We start from the raw sequence: 15244 nt of genomic DNA on the forward strand, positions 1-15244 counted from the left end.
ATGGCAGGGGCTCCCCTAGTGGTTGTTCAATGAATGAATGAACTCATGACTAACGCTGAGGTTTCTATCCACTCAGTAATTGTCTATTTTTGAGAAATATAATTTACATTTCTACCGGATGCTCAGTACTTCAGGTCCTGATTCCTTCCCCCTGTTCCACCTGCTCTGTCCACCCCTCTCATATTTTCCAAAAGTGCTTTTCTTTGGGCCACTCCTTTATTGCTCTTGCTTGAACTCATGCTGGGGTACATTGCTATCCTGGGTGGAAGAGAGGAGGAGGGGAAAGCCCCCTGATCTCAGACCTCGCTGCCTGCACGTTGATCCCAAGCTCAATCTCTATTCGACTGTGCTCCCTCTCAAACTATGCATGTGCATGCATGTGTGTGCATGTGTGTGTGTGCAAGTGCGTGCCTGCGTGTGTGCACGTGCACACCAATGTCTTCCCCCATTCATCTTGTTCTTCGAGGTGCAAGTGTTCTTTCCAGGTCAACCCACATTAATTTGCCTTCTGCTTCAGAAGGTGTGTGGCTCTCATTCATCTAAGTCCCACTGTGAGGAAGACACTCTTGGTACCTAGTTCAGACCCACACAGAAATGACACTGGACAGAGTGCTGTGGCTGGTGACCCTGGGAAAGGGATGGGGCACATCAGTAGCCAAGTCCTCACCACCCAGGTTCCCCACGAGCCTTACCTGTCCGATATCGATGGCAGGGTTCAGACTGGAGCCAACATCCATGACGATGTCTGTGCGAAGGTTCTACCACAGACAAGGAAGAGCAGTGTGAGAAGGGACGTGTGGCACGATGGGTCTTGATGACCCTTTGACTGTGAAGTGCCAACCCAGATAGCACTTCCGCGAGCAGAGCGCTGCAGGCACGCTGGCGGGAGTTCGCCCCCTCTGCAGTGTCCACTGCATGTCACTGCTGAAGTCTGAGTCCTTAGCAGCAGCTGGGGAAGGGTGGGAGGAACCTGAGATGACTGCGCTCCCCCCTGTGAGAGTGGGAGGGGCAGGTTCACAGGCTCCTGGGGCTTTGGGCCTGAGTCTGGGTAGATCATGCGCGTTCCCTGGGCTGAATCCAGCCGCCCCCGTCTTTGCACAGCCTGTGAGCTACTCATGGTTGTTACATTATTAAATAACCAACAAGAAGATGTGGTGTCACGTGAGACCCATGTGAAATTCACATGGTGTCACATGAGACCCATGTGAAATTCACATTCGGCGTGCCTCGTGGGAACACAGCCCTGTTCGTGTTTGCGCGACCACGGCTGTTTTCATGCTGCAAGAACAGAGCTGAGGCGTGTGTCTGTGGCCCAGAAAGCCTCCAGGTTTTAGCCTTTCCAGGAAGCTTGCCAAGACGTGATGTTAGGCATTGTCTTCCCAGCCGCCGTGTTTGCCTCTTGGTATCACAACTCAGTTGTTTCTCTTCTTTTCCCCCTTAGGAGCGAAGTTCTGCCCCCTTCTTACCTTATGGTCCCCTGTCAAGCAGTCGATCTCCACTTCAGAGCACGCCACCCCATAGGTGAAGTAGTGGAAGCAGTTCCCTGAGTTGGTCTCAAAGCTGTAGTTAAGGTTGGGTGTTCTGGGGGAGAAAAGAGAGAACACTGCACATGTGTTAAGATGACTATGTCCCCCTGTACTCAAACAGCTTGTCCCATGAAATCTCAAAACCCCACCGGTTTTATTTTTTCATTCAACTGTTCTTCCAAAAAGTCCGTGTGTTCTGAATAGTTTTGCCCTGTGGATGAAACCCAGGATTTGCAGAGCAGTGTGGCTCTTGGCCCTGCTCTGTGTGCCAGTGGCCTCCCACGAGGGTTCTGTACAGCCGAGCGGCACGTGGTACCGGCACGCTGGCTTCTGCGTGCTGGAAACAGAGGTGACAGAGCGCCCTGGAGTCACGAAGGACAGAGTCACACTCCAAAGGATCTCCGAGCTAGAATTCAAGATCTCAGGAGCACGGGCTCCTGCGTTGGCCCTGGGCTGTTCACCAGGCTCCCCTGCTCACAGGGCCGCTCCCCTTCCTCCAGGTGAACGTCACCGAGACCAGCGCTCATGCAGCCCGGTCACCTTCCAGCCACCACCTGCCCGCACTACTCCTCATCTACGGGTCCCTTCTGAATGGCGACAAACGCTGTGAGGGAGATGGTAATAAAAGCAGATGCTCTCTTACAATTTTTCTTTTCTTTTTCAATCCTGAGTATCTCATAGAATTCTAATTACGCATAAGTCATATATGTGTGTGTGTGCATGTGTGTGGGTTCGCACACCAGAACTTACAGCACTCTGTATCTACATGATTCTATACACTGCACAGAAGTAATGTGAGCTGATCGTATCAGGACCTGCGTGGGAAGGAGACCACACGGGCCGAGGAGAGGCTTCTCCCAGAGGCAACGACCGCTGTCTTTGTCCTCTGGCTTCGCCCCCTTCCTCGGGGCATGCCGGTACGTTACCCCAGTTTTCTCAACTCCAAAAGTAAAATGGGAATTTATGAGAAAATCTGCACGTGTTTGTGTTTGTGTAGGTCAAATAGTACATAACACAGGGAGCATTGGCAAAACATTCCTTTGCCTGAAAAATAAAAATTATGTATATTTACAAAATAAGCTTTTGAAGCCAACACTGAACTGTTTGCCAAATCCACTGATCCGCGAAAGAAAAGGTCCCAGTTCAACTTCCCCGAGAACGCTAACAGTATGGCCGATGGTCCCTGTGACCATCTCTTCCTACAGCTTCTAAATCCGATGGGCAGGGTCTCTAACCTACGTGTAGCTACTGGATTTAAAGTTGCAAAGGCTACGTGAGCTTTCTAAACCTCACTAAGTTCTGCTGCATTCCTGTTCCGCACTTTGTGACAGGGCCACGTGCTCTCTCCTCATTCTTTTCTTTATCCTCACCCAAGGACATTTTTTTGCATTTATCTTCAGATGGAGTGGGAGGGAGAGAGGAAGAGAGAGAGAGAAACATCAATGTGAGAGAGACACATCGAGTGGCTGCCACCCACACGACCCCAACCAGGGCCGGGGACAAACTGCAACCGAGGTACGTGCCCTTAGCGTGAACCGAACCGGGGACTCCCTGGTCCAAGGCCGACGCTCTAACCAGGGCTCTTCATTCTTTCGAAGGAAAGCCTCCGTAAAGAAATCTGATGCACAGCCCTGGCCGGTTTGGCTCAGCGGTTGGAGCGTCGGCCTGCGGTACAGAGAGACCCGGGTTCGGTTCCCACTAAGGGCACGTACCTCGGTTGCAGTTTGTCCCCGGCCCTGGTTGGTCGTGTGGGTGGCAGCCACTCGATGTGTCCTTTCACATCGATGTTTCTCTCTCTCTCTCTTCCTCTCTCTCCCTCCCGCTCTATCTGAACAAAAAATGGAAAAATGTCCTCGGGTGAGGATAAAAAAAAAAAAAGAAATCTGATGCACAGTACAAAGTAACACACATGGGTAACTCCGAACATGGGGCACCCCCGGTTCTCACAGGGGAGCACTGACGGAGGAGTGGTTGGTACTTGTCCCATTCCATCATAAACGAGGAGACAGGGTCGGAGGGAATCACTGCCTTCCCCAAGGGAATAGTCCACAAGCCCAGAACTAGAAGGGGGTCTTCGGCTATGGCAGCCCCTGCCTCCTTGGTGCACAGCTTGGTATTCTGTGTATTTCAGAGCAGCTTCAGGTTGGAATTAGTGGAAGTCCACTGAAGAGATAAGTTTTGGTGGAACTGCTCTCTGCTGACCATGGGCTGGAAGGGTCCCGGGTGGCCAGGGTGACAGCACACTGAGATGGCGGAGACACCACCATACGTACTTGTAAAACCCAGTAGCGGACAAGCTCACGGCGTCATGGTAGGCAGCTGTGACCTGAGGAGAAGAAATGGCCATCAGAAGGGGTCAGCATGGTTTCCAGCAACCCTGACCCGGCACTAAGCTTCTGGAAGCTCGTCCTCCTCTTCTAGAAGCCGATCAACACTCTCCTGGCGGTCGCACTGCCGCCCAGCATGAGCTCCTGCTCCGCGAAGCCTGGAGCTACAGCAGTCTCCTACCTGGTCTTCCGGCCTCCAGCTGCCTCCCCGCTGCTGGGTAACCCAGCCCGGCCAGCAGCCATCCTAACACACCGCACTGCCCACGTCTCTCCTGCTCGACAGCTCTCGATGACACCCCAGTGCCGACAGAGCACACGGACGTGAAGGGCCCCAGCCGTCTCTGCAGCTCATACCATTGCCTCCTCGGCGGCTGCTCCCCCGACCAGCCGTGACAACAGCAACTCTCCACCTTGCTCATTTGGTATCTATGTTCTTATCGATACTTTCCTGTGAATGAAGCTATCCATCTATCGACCCATCCATCCTATCTCCCCAACTACATACGTTTTCTAGGGTATCCCCAGCACTGGCATACACTAAGATTTAATTTATTGATATCATTTGCATCATGACTGTTATCAATAACCAAGCTCTTTACACTGTTGAGTAATTTGCACATATTATCTCACTTAATATTCAGCACAACGCCATAAGATCAGCACTGTTATTATCTTCATTTTACAGATGAGATACTAAGATTCAGAAAGTTTCTCCGGGATCCTTACCATGTGTATACGGTATCAAATACCTACGTATTGCTAGTGGTGATGGTAGTAATGGCTCGTTTTCAGGACCGTATAGACGCTGAAGAGAGTTGATGCCTGTCATCTCCTGACCACACCTTTTTGATCACGGCCTTTTTTGAAGTTATCGCCTTAATATGGAACCCTGGACTACATGGCTAATGGTTGCCCAAGCTCAGGTCAACAGATTGTAAAGGCTGTTGTTGAAAAATTAGCATCACCTTCCAAACCTACACTAAAATCTAAACCACCGAAGCCAACCTACTTCCCGCGGCGCTCGTGTGTGGCCTCAGGAGCGTGGGAGGGAGGCAGAGGTCACGGGAGGCAGAGTAGAGGAGCGGCTATGACGGAAACAGCGGTTCCTCTGGGTTCCTCTGACGCCACTGCTCTGTCTGAGCTGGCCATGCGGGCACAGTCCCGTGTCACTGCCCTGCCCCTCCGCCCCATCCCAGCCCCGAGGAGCCCCATCCCAGCGCGGGAGAGGCGCGCAGCAGGGACCCGCCCCATCCCAGCCCCGAGGCACGGGCAGCAGGGACGCCCTAGCATCTCTGCTTCTGGGAGCAGCAGAAGGAGGTCCCCCGCCTGGGAGACACTTCCTCGAGCTCCCCTCGGAGGGGTCTGCCCTGCGGGCCGCCCAGCCCGGAATCAGAGCGGGGCTCATCCTGATCAGGAGTGCTTGCCGTTGTCACGCCTAAAATCACAGGCAGATGTGACTCCTGCACAAGGTCTCTCCTCCCTCCTCGCGGAGGGAGCCTCAGCCCACCGGCCTCCGGGCTGGGTGAGGGGAAGGCGACGGGCAGCCCTGTGAGAGACGCAGGTGGGAAGAAGCCCGCTCATCAGGCCTGCGGGCGAATGGGGTGTGGGGCCAGGCCTGAGTGAAGAAGTCACAGTGAGGCGTGTTCACTGAGCCCGTCTCCTCGGGCTCAGGGCAGCCACACCCCCAACTTCCACGGAGCTGTCAAAATCCTGGTTCAGAGATTTCCTCCCGTGACCTCCCTGAGCTGTGAAACCCCTGACCACGGCTGAGCACTCCCTGTGTGAAAGCTCGGACCCCTTAGCTCCCTGCTGTGTGGCTGAGCCCACGGTGGTCCTGCCGGGTGGGGGCAGGGGCCCCTTGGTCTCACTCTCATTGACAACAGTGACCTGCGTCCGCAGACTTACCCAGTCTTCCCAGGAGCCACTGGGGTTCTTTCTCTTGAAGGGTTCCAGCCTTTTGAGGATGGTCTGACAAGCCTCCTAAAGAAGAATCCACCGCACACCAGACGCATCAGCCCTCCGCACACCCGCACAGGGAAAACCTGGGGGCTCCACAAAGTCACCTGCCAGCGATGCTGTGCCCAGGTACCCCTCAAACAGTCTCCTCACCCTCTAAGAGATCACTGTGGCCTGCAGTGAAAACCACGCCCCTTCCATAGGAGCCCCACTGGCCTTTGCTTGGGAGCTTTCCTGACCCAGTTCTTCCGCTGACAGAGGGGAAAATGTCTGAGGGAGCCCCAAAGGGGTGCCTTCTCCCATCGAACTTCTTTGTTAGATCATATCCTCCATGCGGAAGAGAAAGCAAGTCGGTTTGACCTGGCCAACCCCACAATCAATTTTCAATTTCACCCATTGTCTGGTGACCAGTTCTCACACCAAGAGTGTATCTTCCCAGAACCCCTTGTGTTTTCTTCGATTCTCCTCCCCTCCTACACTCAACCTTCCTGACTTTTATGGAGGTGACTGTGGTTCTCGGGCCCCTCTTTTAGCTCAGCCTTTGGAGGAGCAGCGTACTCCTGGATAAGAGAGCCAAAGAGCCCGCGAGGACCATTCCAGTTCCCACTTCGGGGACTGTCCAGGCCCAGAGCCCTGGGCTGGCCCGCGGCTCTGCTGGGTGCGGGCTCCTTACGTAGACGGCCTGTCCGTTGAGGTCGGCGCTGGCGGAGGCGGCCGTGGGGGAGGCGTTGGGCACCGTGCTGGTGCTGGTCTCGCTGATGTAGATCTTAGAGGTGGGGATCTTCAGCGCTCGGCTGGCCACCTGTGAGGAGAAACGACATCGCCTTCAGGGAGGCGGTGGGCACGCGGCTCGGTTGCCTTTTCCCCGAGACAGGATTCAGGGTCACGGGTGCAGGCAAGAAAACGGTCCTGTAAACTATAATTCTCCTGAGACCGGAACGTTCTCACGTCTGCCTGACCTCGAAGCAGCACTTCATAGAATGGTCTGGTTGGAGAAAAGCTTTTTAAACCTCATGGTGATTAAAAGTGCCTTTTGACAAATCGATAGTTGCAAATAGTCACCAGGATGTGAGGCACAGCATAGGGAACACAGTCGATAATATTGTAATAACTATGTATGGTGCCAGGTGGGTACTGGAAATATCACAGGAAACACTTTGTAAAGTATATGATTGTCTGACCACTATGCTATATACCTAAAATTAACGCAAAATAATATTGAATATAAACTGTAATTGAAAAATAGAAATTCTTTAAATTTTTTTTTCTTTTTCCTTTATTGATTTTACAGAGAGAGAAAGTGAGAGGGAGAGAGAGAAAAACACCGATGAGAGAGAACATTAACTGGCTGCCTCCTCCATGCCGCCCACTGGGGATCAGGCCCACAACCTGGGCATGTGTCCTGACCAGAAATTGATCCGGTGACATCGTGGTGCATGGGTCAGTGCTCAACCACTGAGCCACACTGGCCAGACTAGAAATATTTTTTTAAAGTGCCATTTAAAGCTAACCCTGATTTTAAAAAATCCAATTTGGCCAGTCCCCAGGAGCCAAGCAGGTGTGCCACTCTAATCCAGTCCCACCGCCCAAATCCTCTGAGGAGTTTCACATGTCTGCAGAACTCGCTAGCTTTATAGACACCCCCTTTACACAGTCTCAGAGCCCTCGGTGTTGGTAATGGAAGTGACCTCAGAGATCACCTGGTCAACCCCTTGCACAAGTGAGGAAACCGTCACTCAAGGTCACATTTAAATGAGAAGCAGAGCCAGGGCCAAAGCCTAGGCCAGATTCTGCTTCCAGTACATCTCACCCCTTAGTTTCTACCAGCATCTTCCCTCACACAGACACCACGGTGCCAGCGCTGCCCACCTGGACCATCTTGGTGTGAAGGCCTTGGCCCATCTCAGTGCCCCCATGGGTCAGCAGCACAGAGCCATCTGTGTACACGTGAATCAGGGCTCCTCCCTAAGGAAAGAGAATAATGCCAGACACAAAATTTAGTCAATTCTGGAAGGGGGGTAATTAACCAAGGAAGGTATATGCATATATGCATTGCCCATGGACACAGACAATAGATGGTGAAGGCCTGGGGTGGGGCAGGAACCGGGTGGAGGGGGGCAATGAGGGAAAAGGAAGGGGACATCTGTAATACTCTCAACAATAAAGTTTTGTTTTGTTTTTTTTAAAGAGACTTGAGACAAAAGGTACTGCAGCCCAGGGAAAAGAGAACCAGCAGCAACATTTTGGATATGAACCCCAAATTAAAGCAGTAACAATTTCATGATTCAATTAGATAGCCCTTCAGCACTTTGCAAAATTTTTTCATCTCTCTCTCTGCCTCCCATCCTCAGAGGGGGGCAGGCCAAATACCTTTGTCTTTACTCTGTCCATGAAGCAATAGGATCAGAAAGTCAGAGTAACTGTCCATGGTCCTGCCATCAGGCAGGGTAAGAACTAGAATTTGATCCCAGGTCTCTGAGTCTCATGCTGCCCTCACTGTCGCATGATATTGGACAAATAAGAATGTGCAAATTCATTTAAATGGCAACGAGCTCCTCTAGTCAGCTCTGTTGCCAGGGGCAGTGGGCTTTCCCTGGTAAAGAGGAGAAAACGGGGCTCCAGCCCCATGGAGATGGACAGAATTATGTAAAGCAATTACCTGATTCAGAAAAGGGACAGTGAAGGATATTCCAAACTTAGTAGGAATTATGCACAATCCTCGCTTTTTCCAACAATTCTCCCTGGAGAAAAGGAACATTCTCATAGAATCTTCTCGATCACATTTATGTCAGGTTGAACAAATATTCAGTCAACAACTTTGTAAAACTGAAAGAAGGCACCCTCAGAGCTGTCCACGGAGTCACCGTGATAACTGCGTCGCACAGACAGAGTGAGAAAGGGAGGAAGTGGGGTCTCGGGTTCTTCAGTGCCGCTGGGGCAGGGCCCACCTCTGAGCACCTGGCTTTAAAGTAGCATCACTCTCCTCCCCCAGGTGGAATTCAGATGGGGTCAGAGTGTCCTGGCGACCTTGGACTGTGATCATCCAGGGAGGAGCTGTGGCTCCCTGATGATACCAATAACACCTCCTCTGTGCTTTATATTTGCTTTTCCAAATAACTCAGTGAAGAAGACAGAACCAGCATCATTATCCCCACTTTGCAGATAATTAAACAGAGGCCCAAGGAGGTCAGGTGACAGCCAAGGTCACATTTATAGTGTTAGCGGCAGGTGCATCCGTGCAGCATGCGTAGTGTTGGGCTGGTGCCTCTAAAATGTGGTATGCCCAGGGGGCAGACAAACACCTAACGACGACCCACACTGAGGGGCTATGATGCCTCGTGCAGACTGTGAGCCCACCTGACCCTGGCTGAGATCATTTCAGTCTTAAAGAGATGGCTATGAACAAGTTGGCAAACTCAGCAGCCTCATCACTTATTCATTTAGTCATTAGCATTGTATTCTGAGTTCAACAAAAAGGGCTGTAGAATATGAAACCCCAGAGGGCACCAGAGTGCAGGACTCTTGCCCTCCCTGCACTTACTTGTTGAACTTGTCGACCTCGTTCTTCCGAGCGTGATACTGAGAGCTCGCTAGACATTCGTCCCAGCACCTGGGCAAGGTGAACCCCTCAAGCTTCTGGTTGAAGTGTGTCAGGTCCCCTTCTTTGTACAGGTTCTTCCTCCGCACCTTCCCAAGGAGAGAGACACAGGCTTTGTTGTCAGCAACAGTGAGGGGGGAACCTGGAGTTAAGCTCCAGACCTTCTCATCAGCACCTGCCCGTCCTCTGCCCTGTGGGAGTCAGCCACGACACACAGGCCCTGTCCCCTCAGAGCAGGCAACCCACTCTGACTTGTACCACCAAGTTCCCGGCTCACCTCCTCAGCAGGCAGCCCACAGGTCACCGCGACTTCACTCATCCAGTGCTCGGCGATGAACATCCCCTGGGGGCCCCCGAAGCCCCGGAAGGCCGTGTTGGAGGGCAGGTTGGTCTTGCACAGCCGCCCAGTGCCCCGGATGTTGGGGATTTTGTAGCAGTTGTCCATATGAAATAGAGCTCGTTCCATTACCTGAAGCAGAGGAAACCGAAACGGGAGAGAACAGGGTGTGAATGTCAGCGGATCCCTGCCTTTCCCGGGCCCGCCGTCCACTGCTCTTCCTCTGACCCCGATGGGCTCTTCCTGGGATAGTGCAGCGGCTCCTCGCGCACTCCCCGCGCCTGTGTGTCCGCCCTTGTCTGTGCCTTGTTCTGAAATGTGAGGTCACATCAGGCCAGGCGTGTGCTTAAAACCTGCACTTATTATCTCCAAAGTCTGTGTATCTTCCAGCATGGAGGTCAAGACGCTTCAGGGCCTTTATCCAACATATTATTTGATCCTCTTTTCTGATTACACGTTCCTCTCACCTGTCATGCCCCTCCTCACCTGATCCACCTGCTAAAACCCCCAATCCTCTATGGGCAAGCCCTTCCAAGACCCTCTAGTTAGAACTGATCCCTCGCCTCTTTAACAAAAAATTGGTGATTTTATTAATTGACTTTAAGTGGATTTTTATTCTCATTAAAGTTGGACTACAAGTAGATTAAAGAGTCAAATAAATTGTGTTATGCAAAAAAGTGGCCCCTCCCCTTTCCTTCCTTCCACCCCCAGAAACAACCACTTACAATTCTCACAGCTTCTTCTTTCTCGGCTATTTAGTTCCCACCCACATTTCCAAGTAACATGCTTCTGACTTTTTCCGTTTTAGACTCAGGATAGTTTCCACCAAACCTCCTTCCCCTGAATACACACCTGCTTCCTATCCCCCATCCTTCCCATATAGTTACATTTTGATCTGATCAAGAGTCGATTGAATGTTATTATTCAGTAAACATGACTCACAGCTGGCCCATGTAATACTGTGATTACTTCTCTTGCTTGATCACATGTTTCCTTGGAGTTAATACATTTTGTCTTTATTTTTCCCTTTGCTTAGTTTTCTGTTCACTCATTACTAAGTCAATGTAAAAATGTATGCTCGTCGGTTTGGGGGAAATTGCTTAAATTACTTCTGTTGTTGTTGTTGTTAATCCTCACCCAAGGATATTTTTCCGTTGATTTTTAGAGAGAGTGGAAGGGAGAATGAAAGGGAGAAAGAGAGGGAGAAAAACATTGATGTGAGAGGCACATCGATTGGTTGCCTCCCACACAACCAGAGCTGGGGATCGAACCTGCAGTCTAGATACATGCCCCTGACAGAATCGAATGCACACCCTTCAGTGCACAGGCTGATGCTCCAACCACTTAGCAACACTGGCCAGGGCTTCAATTACTTCTTGATAGTTTCCTCCTTCTCTCTTTTTTCCATTCTTTCTTTTCGAAAGTTCTATTATATGAACCTTCTGGACTGGTTCTCAAATTTTTTTGTATTTTCTCTCCTACTTTTCTACATTATTTTCTCTTTTGGGGGAGATCTCCTCATGGTTCTTTCAAACCTTCTGCTTCCAAAGTTTTAATTCACAAGAGGTCATTTTTATTCTCTGTTCCATTTTATAGCATACTGTTCTTTCTTTAAGGTGTAATAATTCATCTCTCTGAAGCCATAAATCGTAGCTTTTACTGTTTCCCTTTGGTTTTAGCATACTTCCTCACGAAGAATTTCTCCTTGCCACAGGTTGCCTTTTGTGTCTAATTATTTCAGTCCTTGTCATCCTAAACAATTTTTGTATGTCTCAATTAATTCCCATTTTACTTTTTCTTGGTACTCCATCAACTTGCACTTTTATTTCCTTGTGTCTGCTATTATCTGTCTCCCCCGCCACGCTGCGAACACCCTGCGGGCAGAAACAATGCCATATGCTTCTTCACATTGCCACCCTAGGCACACAATAAATATTTGCCGGATTGAATTTAAAAGCTTGTAAGGTCTTTGGGGACAAGTACTATATCTTTTCAACCTGATTTTTCCTACAGCACCAAGATGCCAATGTTATAACGGTAAGAACACTGCAAAGGTTCCCTTTTTTGAATTGTTTCTACATCAGATCTGGAGTGTGAAGTTTCCTAACTGAGCCGATTACAGAGCCCCCAGCGGGGGGGGGGGGGCAAGGAGCACCCGCTTTTTCCAAAATGTTTGACTTCTTTTCTACAACAAGAATCTATGCTCATGTACCTAGTATGGTTATAAAATTAAGACTAAAAATAAAACTTGAAAAGGAGTTACCACCAAGGTAACTTAGTCAATTTTCAAAATTGACAAGAATATGTCTATGTAAGATTCATATGAGATGTTCAAAGCAGCATTACCCATAAAAGCTAAAAGTTGGAAATAACCCAAATGTCCATCAAGTGGTGAATAGAAAACAAAATATGGTCTATCCATATCAGGAAATATTATTTATCAATAAAAATATGAAGGAATGATGCATGCTATAACATGGATGGACCTCAAAAACATTATTCTGAGTGGGAAAAGCCAGGCACAGAGGTTACCCGGGGAACGACTCCAGCCCTGTGAAAAGGAAAATCTATAAGGACTGAAAGTGCGTGGGTGTCTGGGCCTGGGCATGGGAACCGGAGTGACTGCAAATGGCGTCAGAGGTCACTGGGAGGTGACACAAATGTTCAAAAGCTGGACTGCGATAATGGTGCATGACTTTAAATTTACTGAAAACCATGAAATTACATCATTCAAATGGGTGAACTTCATGGTATGCAAACTACATTGCAGCAAATTGTTTTTAAAAAGTAGCTCAATTCATTATTTAAAATTCAAACATCACAATTCATGTAGAAAATGACGGGTATGTCCCCCTCAACCCATCCCAAAACTGTGTGGTGTACCTGCTCTCGGACTTCCTGTGTATATCATTATACATACGTGAGCACACACACAATGCCCCATTATACTATATCTAAAGTCTGTAACTAGTTTTGCTTGCTTGTTCAAGTATCTTGCACAAGAAGGATGAGTTTCCAATCAGAGAAGTAAGATGGTGATATCTGTGATTTAGAGATTAACCAAGAATGGAGAACCTGAAGGCAGCACCGATTGAGAAACTATTGCAACAGTAACAGGCAAGAACAGAGGAGGCTTGTACCTGGCTGTGTGAACAGGCTGTGGGGCATGCCCTTGACCTCCCCGTCACCCCGAAATGCAGTAGGAGGTCCTACTTACACTCTGGGACAGATCTATGGTGTTCCCGGCATTGCTGTAATGCTCCACCTCCAGGGCCACAATCCTTCCCGTCTTCATGAAGCCAACCTGATGAGAAGAAATGATGTCTCCACAGTCCCCTTCCTCTGTCTATCTCTACCTCTCCCCTCCCACCTATGCTACCTGGAGGAAACAGAAAGGGTAACACATCACACCGTGAACAAGGGGAACATAAGACATCACCAGAACAAGTAGACAGGAACCAACATCTCCCCAGTGAGGTAGCCTTGCCTTGACCCTGGAACACCTTCTCCCCACACTCCTCCTTTCTACCCCCTCCCGGCCTCCAGTTCTACCAGAGGGGGTGGAGAGGCAGAGAGGATGTTGGTCCCGATAGGGCCGGCAGGGGGCGCTGGGAAGAGAAGCTGGCAGAGACGGAACTTTTGGCCAGCGAACAATGAAAGCTACACTTCACAAGAGCCTCAGTGGCTTTGACATTTCTAACCTTACGCAATCGACAACACAAACCCGAGGGCCCTTTCACAATGAGGAAACTAAGGCTCCCAAAGGGCAAGTCACTCTCTTTTGAGCCCACAGAAATTGGAAATAAGAGAAATAGAACCCAGTGAGGGCAGTTCAGTCATAAAACAGTCAGAAGAGGTGAAATGGGGGATGTTCAAAGCCTGTGCGTGGAGAGAGGGGACCCCAGGTTCACGGAGCTGGCCTGGAACCCGGAAGGTTGTCCTGGTGGATAAGGCAGCAGGATGCCGGGTCAGAACAGGAACTGGTCACCCACGGGAGCCCAGAAAAGGGCCTTTCTTACAGGGAAATTGGGCAGTGCCCAGCCACTGGTCTGAAAGAGCAGGTGCCCACCCTAACGACGTGTGTCTGCCCAGGCTCTGCGAAGTTTTATTCTCATTGTGAATTCCTAAGCAGTCCTTCTGATTTTCACATCAAGCTGTGAACATGTTAACATTAGGCCATCCTGCAGGAAGGATTTTCCCCAGGTCTGCTGACAGATCGTGTTTCCCAACCTGAGTGGACAGAAACCAAATCTGGAGCACGGCAAATTCACCCTGTGACATCACCCTGTGACATCACTTGGGGGCGGCCTGCCAGCCTCCCACAGCATCACCCCTGTGTGTTGCTGCTGCCTGATGTGAATATCTCCTGTGCCTATTTTTTCTTTGACCTTCTACAGATAATCATAAGAAAAGTGAGGGTCCCTCCTAATGAGATGGCACTACCCGCCCTGGCACAGCGCCCACCATCTGGCACCTTGTATCGGGCCAAGAAGGGATGTCTGCCGCCGGTGATCAGCATGTCCTCGTCACGGTCCAGCATGCAGCGTACGGGGCAGCCGGTCCTGAGGGAGACACCAGAGGGTAAGAAAGCTGGGGTCTCTGCAACAGCCCAGCCCTGGGAGCCTCGGGGAGAAAGCAGCAGGAAGTCGTCTTTTTCTGTCTGAGCTGGGCTGCTTCGCTGTCTAGGCATGTGGCTGGAAAAGGTGAGGAATACAGGGTCTGAACTGAGGCCTCGCCCTGGGGTTCCTCACAGCCAGGCAGGAGAGAGAAGATAGGGACACGTGCACCAGAACACAAAGAGCCAGCTGGTGTTATCTTCACCCCTGTGCCCCAAAGTCCTGGCAACAGAAGGCTGTGAGACCGCAAAGCAAGGAGAACCTACTGCCCAAAGGGGGAAATCCGGAAAGCCTTCCTGGCAGAGGCAGCCTCATTCTTCTTTCCAGAGGCCACTGAAAGGACTCACTTGTATGCAGCCAGGGCCACTGCTGTGGACACCACAGTGCTCCGAGTTTCCTTCCCTCCAAAGCCTCCTCCCATTCTCTTCACTCGGACCGTAATCCGGTTTGCTGGAACCCCCAACATGTTTGCAACAAAGCTCTGTGGGCAAAAGGAAAAGCGCTTAATCTGAACACATCAGCTGGACTTTCTTCAGGCGTCTGCCTGATATGCACAGAGAAAGAATCAACAGATGTGATTGAAAAGCCAAAAGTACCTTTCAGAACTGAAGCTATCTGGCCAGTGGCACCCAGAGCCTGCCTGATATGCACAGGCCTAATTACTGCTGTGAATCCTGAAATTCCCCGATTCAAGAATCGCTCGCCCTTCCCAGTGCCGACCCTCAGGGAGCGGTGCTGGGGTCCAAGACTCACTGGTCACGCAGACTGAACTCAGACACTTGTTTTTAACCGGAGAGGCAAGCAGCTAGTCACAGCATGTTCTCAGAGCAAAACGCATTCCGTGAGGCCAGCAACTGGTAGGCCACGAGGGTAGAGCCACCTGC

The 15244-nt window shown here is 50.5% G+C and overlaps 1 protein-coding gene across 1 annotated transcript in view; it reads right to left on the reverse strand.

Moving 5' to 3' along the window:
- The window catches only part of XDH (xanthine dehydrogenase), a 58927-nt gene that overhangs the window by 3887 nt on the left and 39796 nt on the right, over positions 1-15244 (reverse strand). The window contains exons 22-33 of the mRNA XM_036262826.1: positions 14708-14841; positions 14219-14306; positions 12962-13048; positions 9685-9876; positions 9351-9496; positions 8469-8550; positions 7679-7774; positions 6483-6611; positions 5759-5833; positions 3800-3852; positions 1467-1581; positions 693-758 (exon numbers count right to left, since the gene is read on the reverse strand). Of these exons, the coding sequence (XP_036118719.1) occupies positions 693-758; positions 1467-1581; positions 3800-3852; positions 5759-5833; positions 6483-6611; positions 7679-7774; positions 8469-8550; positions 9351-9496; positions 9685-9876; positions 12962-13048; positions 14219-14306; positions 14708-14841 (1263 nt within the window). The remainder of the gene's footprint in view (positions 1-692; positions 759-1466; positions 1582-3799; positions 3853-5758; positions 5834-6482; positions 6612-7678; positions 7775-8468; positions 8551-9350; positions 9497-9684; positions 9877-12961; positions 13049-14218; positions 14307-14707; positions 14842-15244) is intronic.

The sequence above is a fragment of the Molossus molossus genome, unplaced genomic scaffold, assembly GCF_014108415.1.
Source record: "Molossus molossus isolate mMolMol1 unplaced genomic scaffold, mMolMol1.p scaffold_m16_p_15, whole genome shotgun sequence".
Lineage (NCBI taxonomy): Eukaryota > Metazoa > Chordata > Mammalia > Chiroptera > Molossidae > Molossus > Molossus molossus.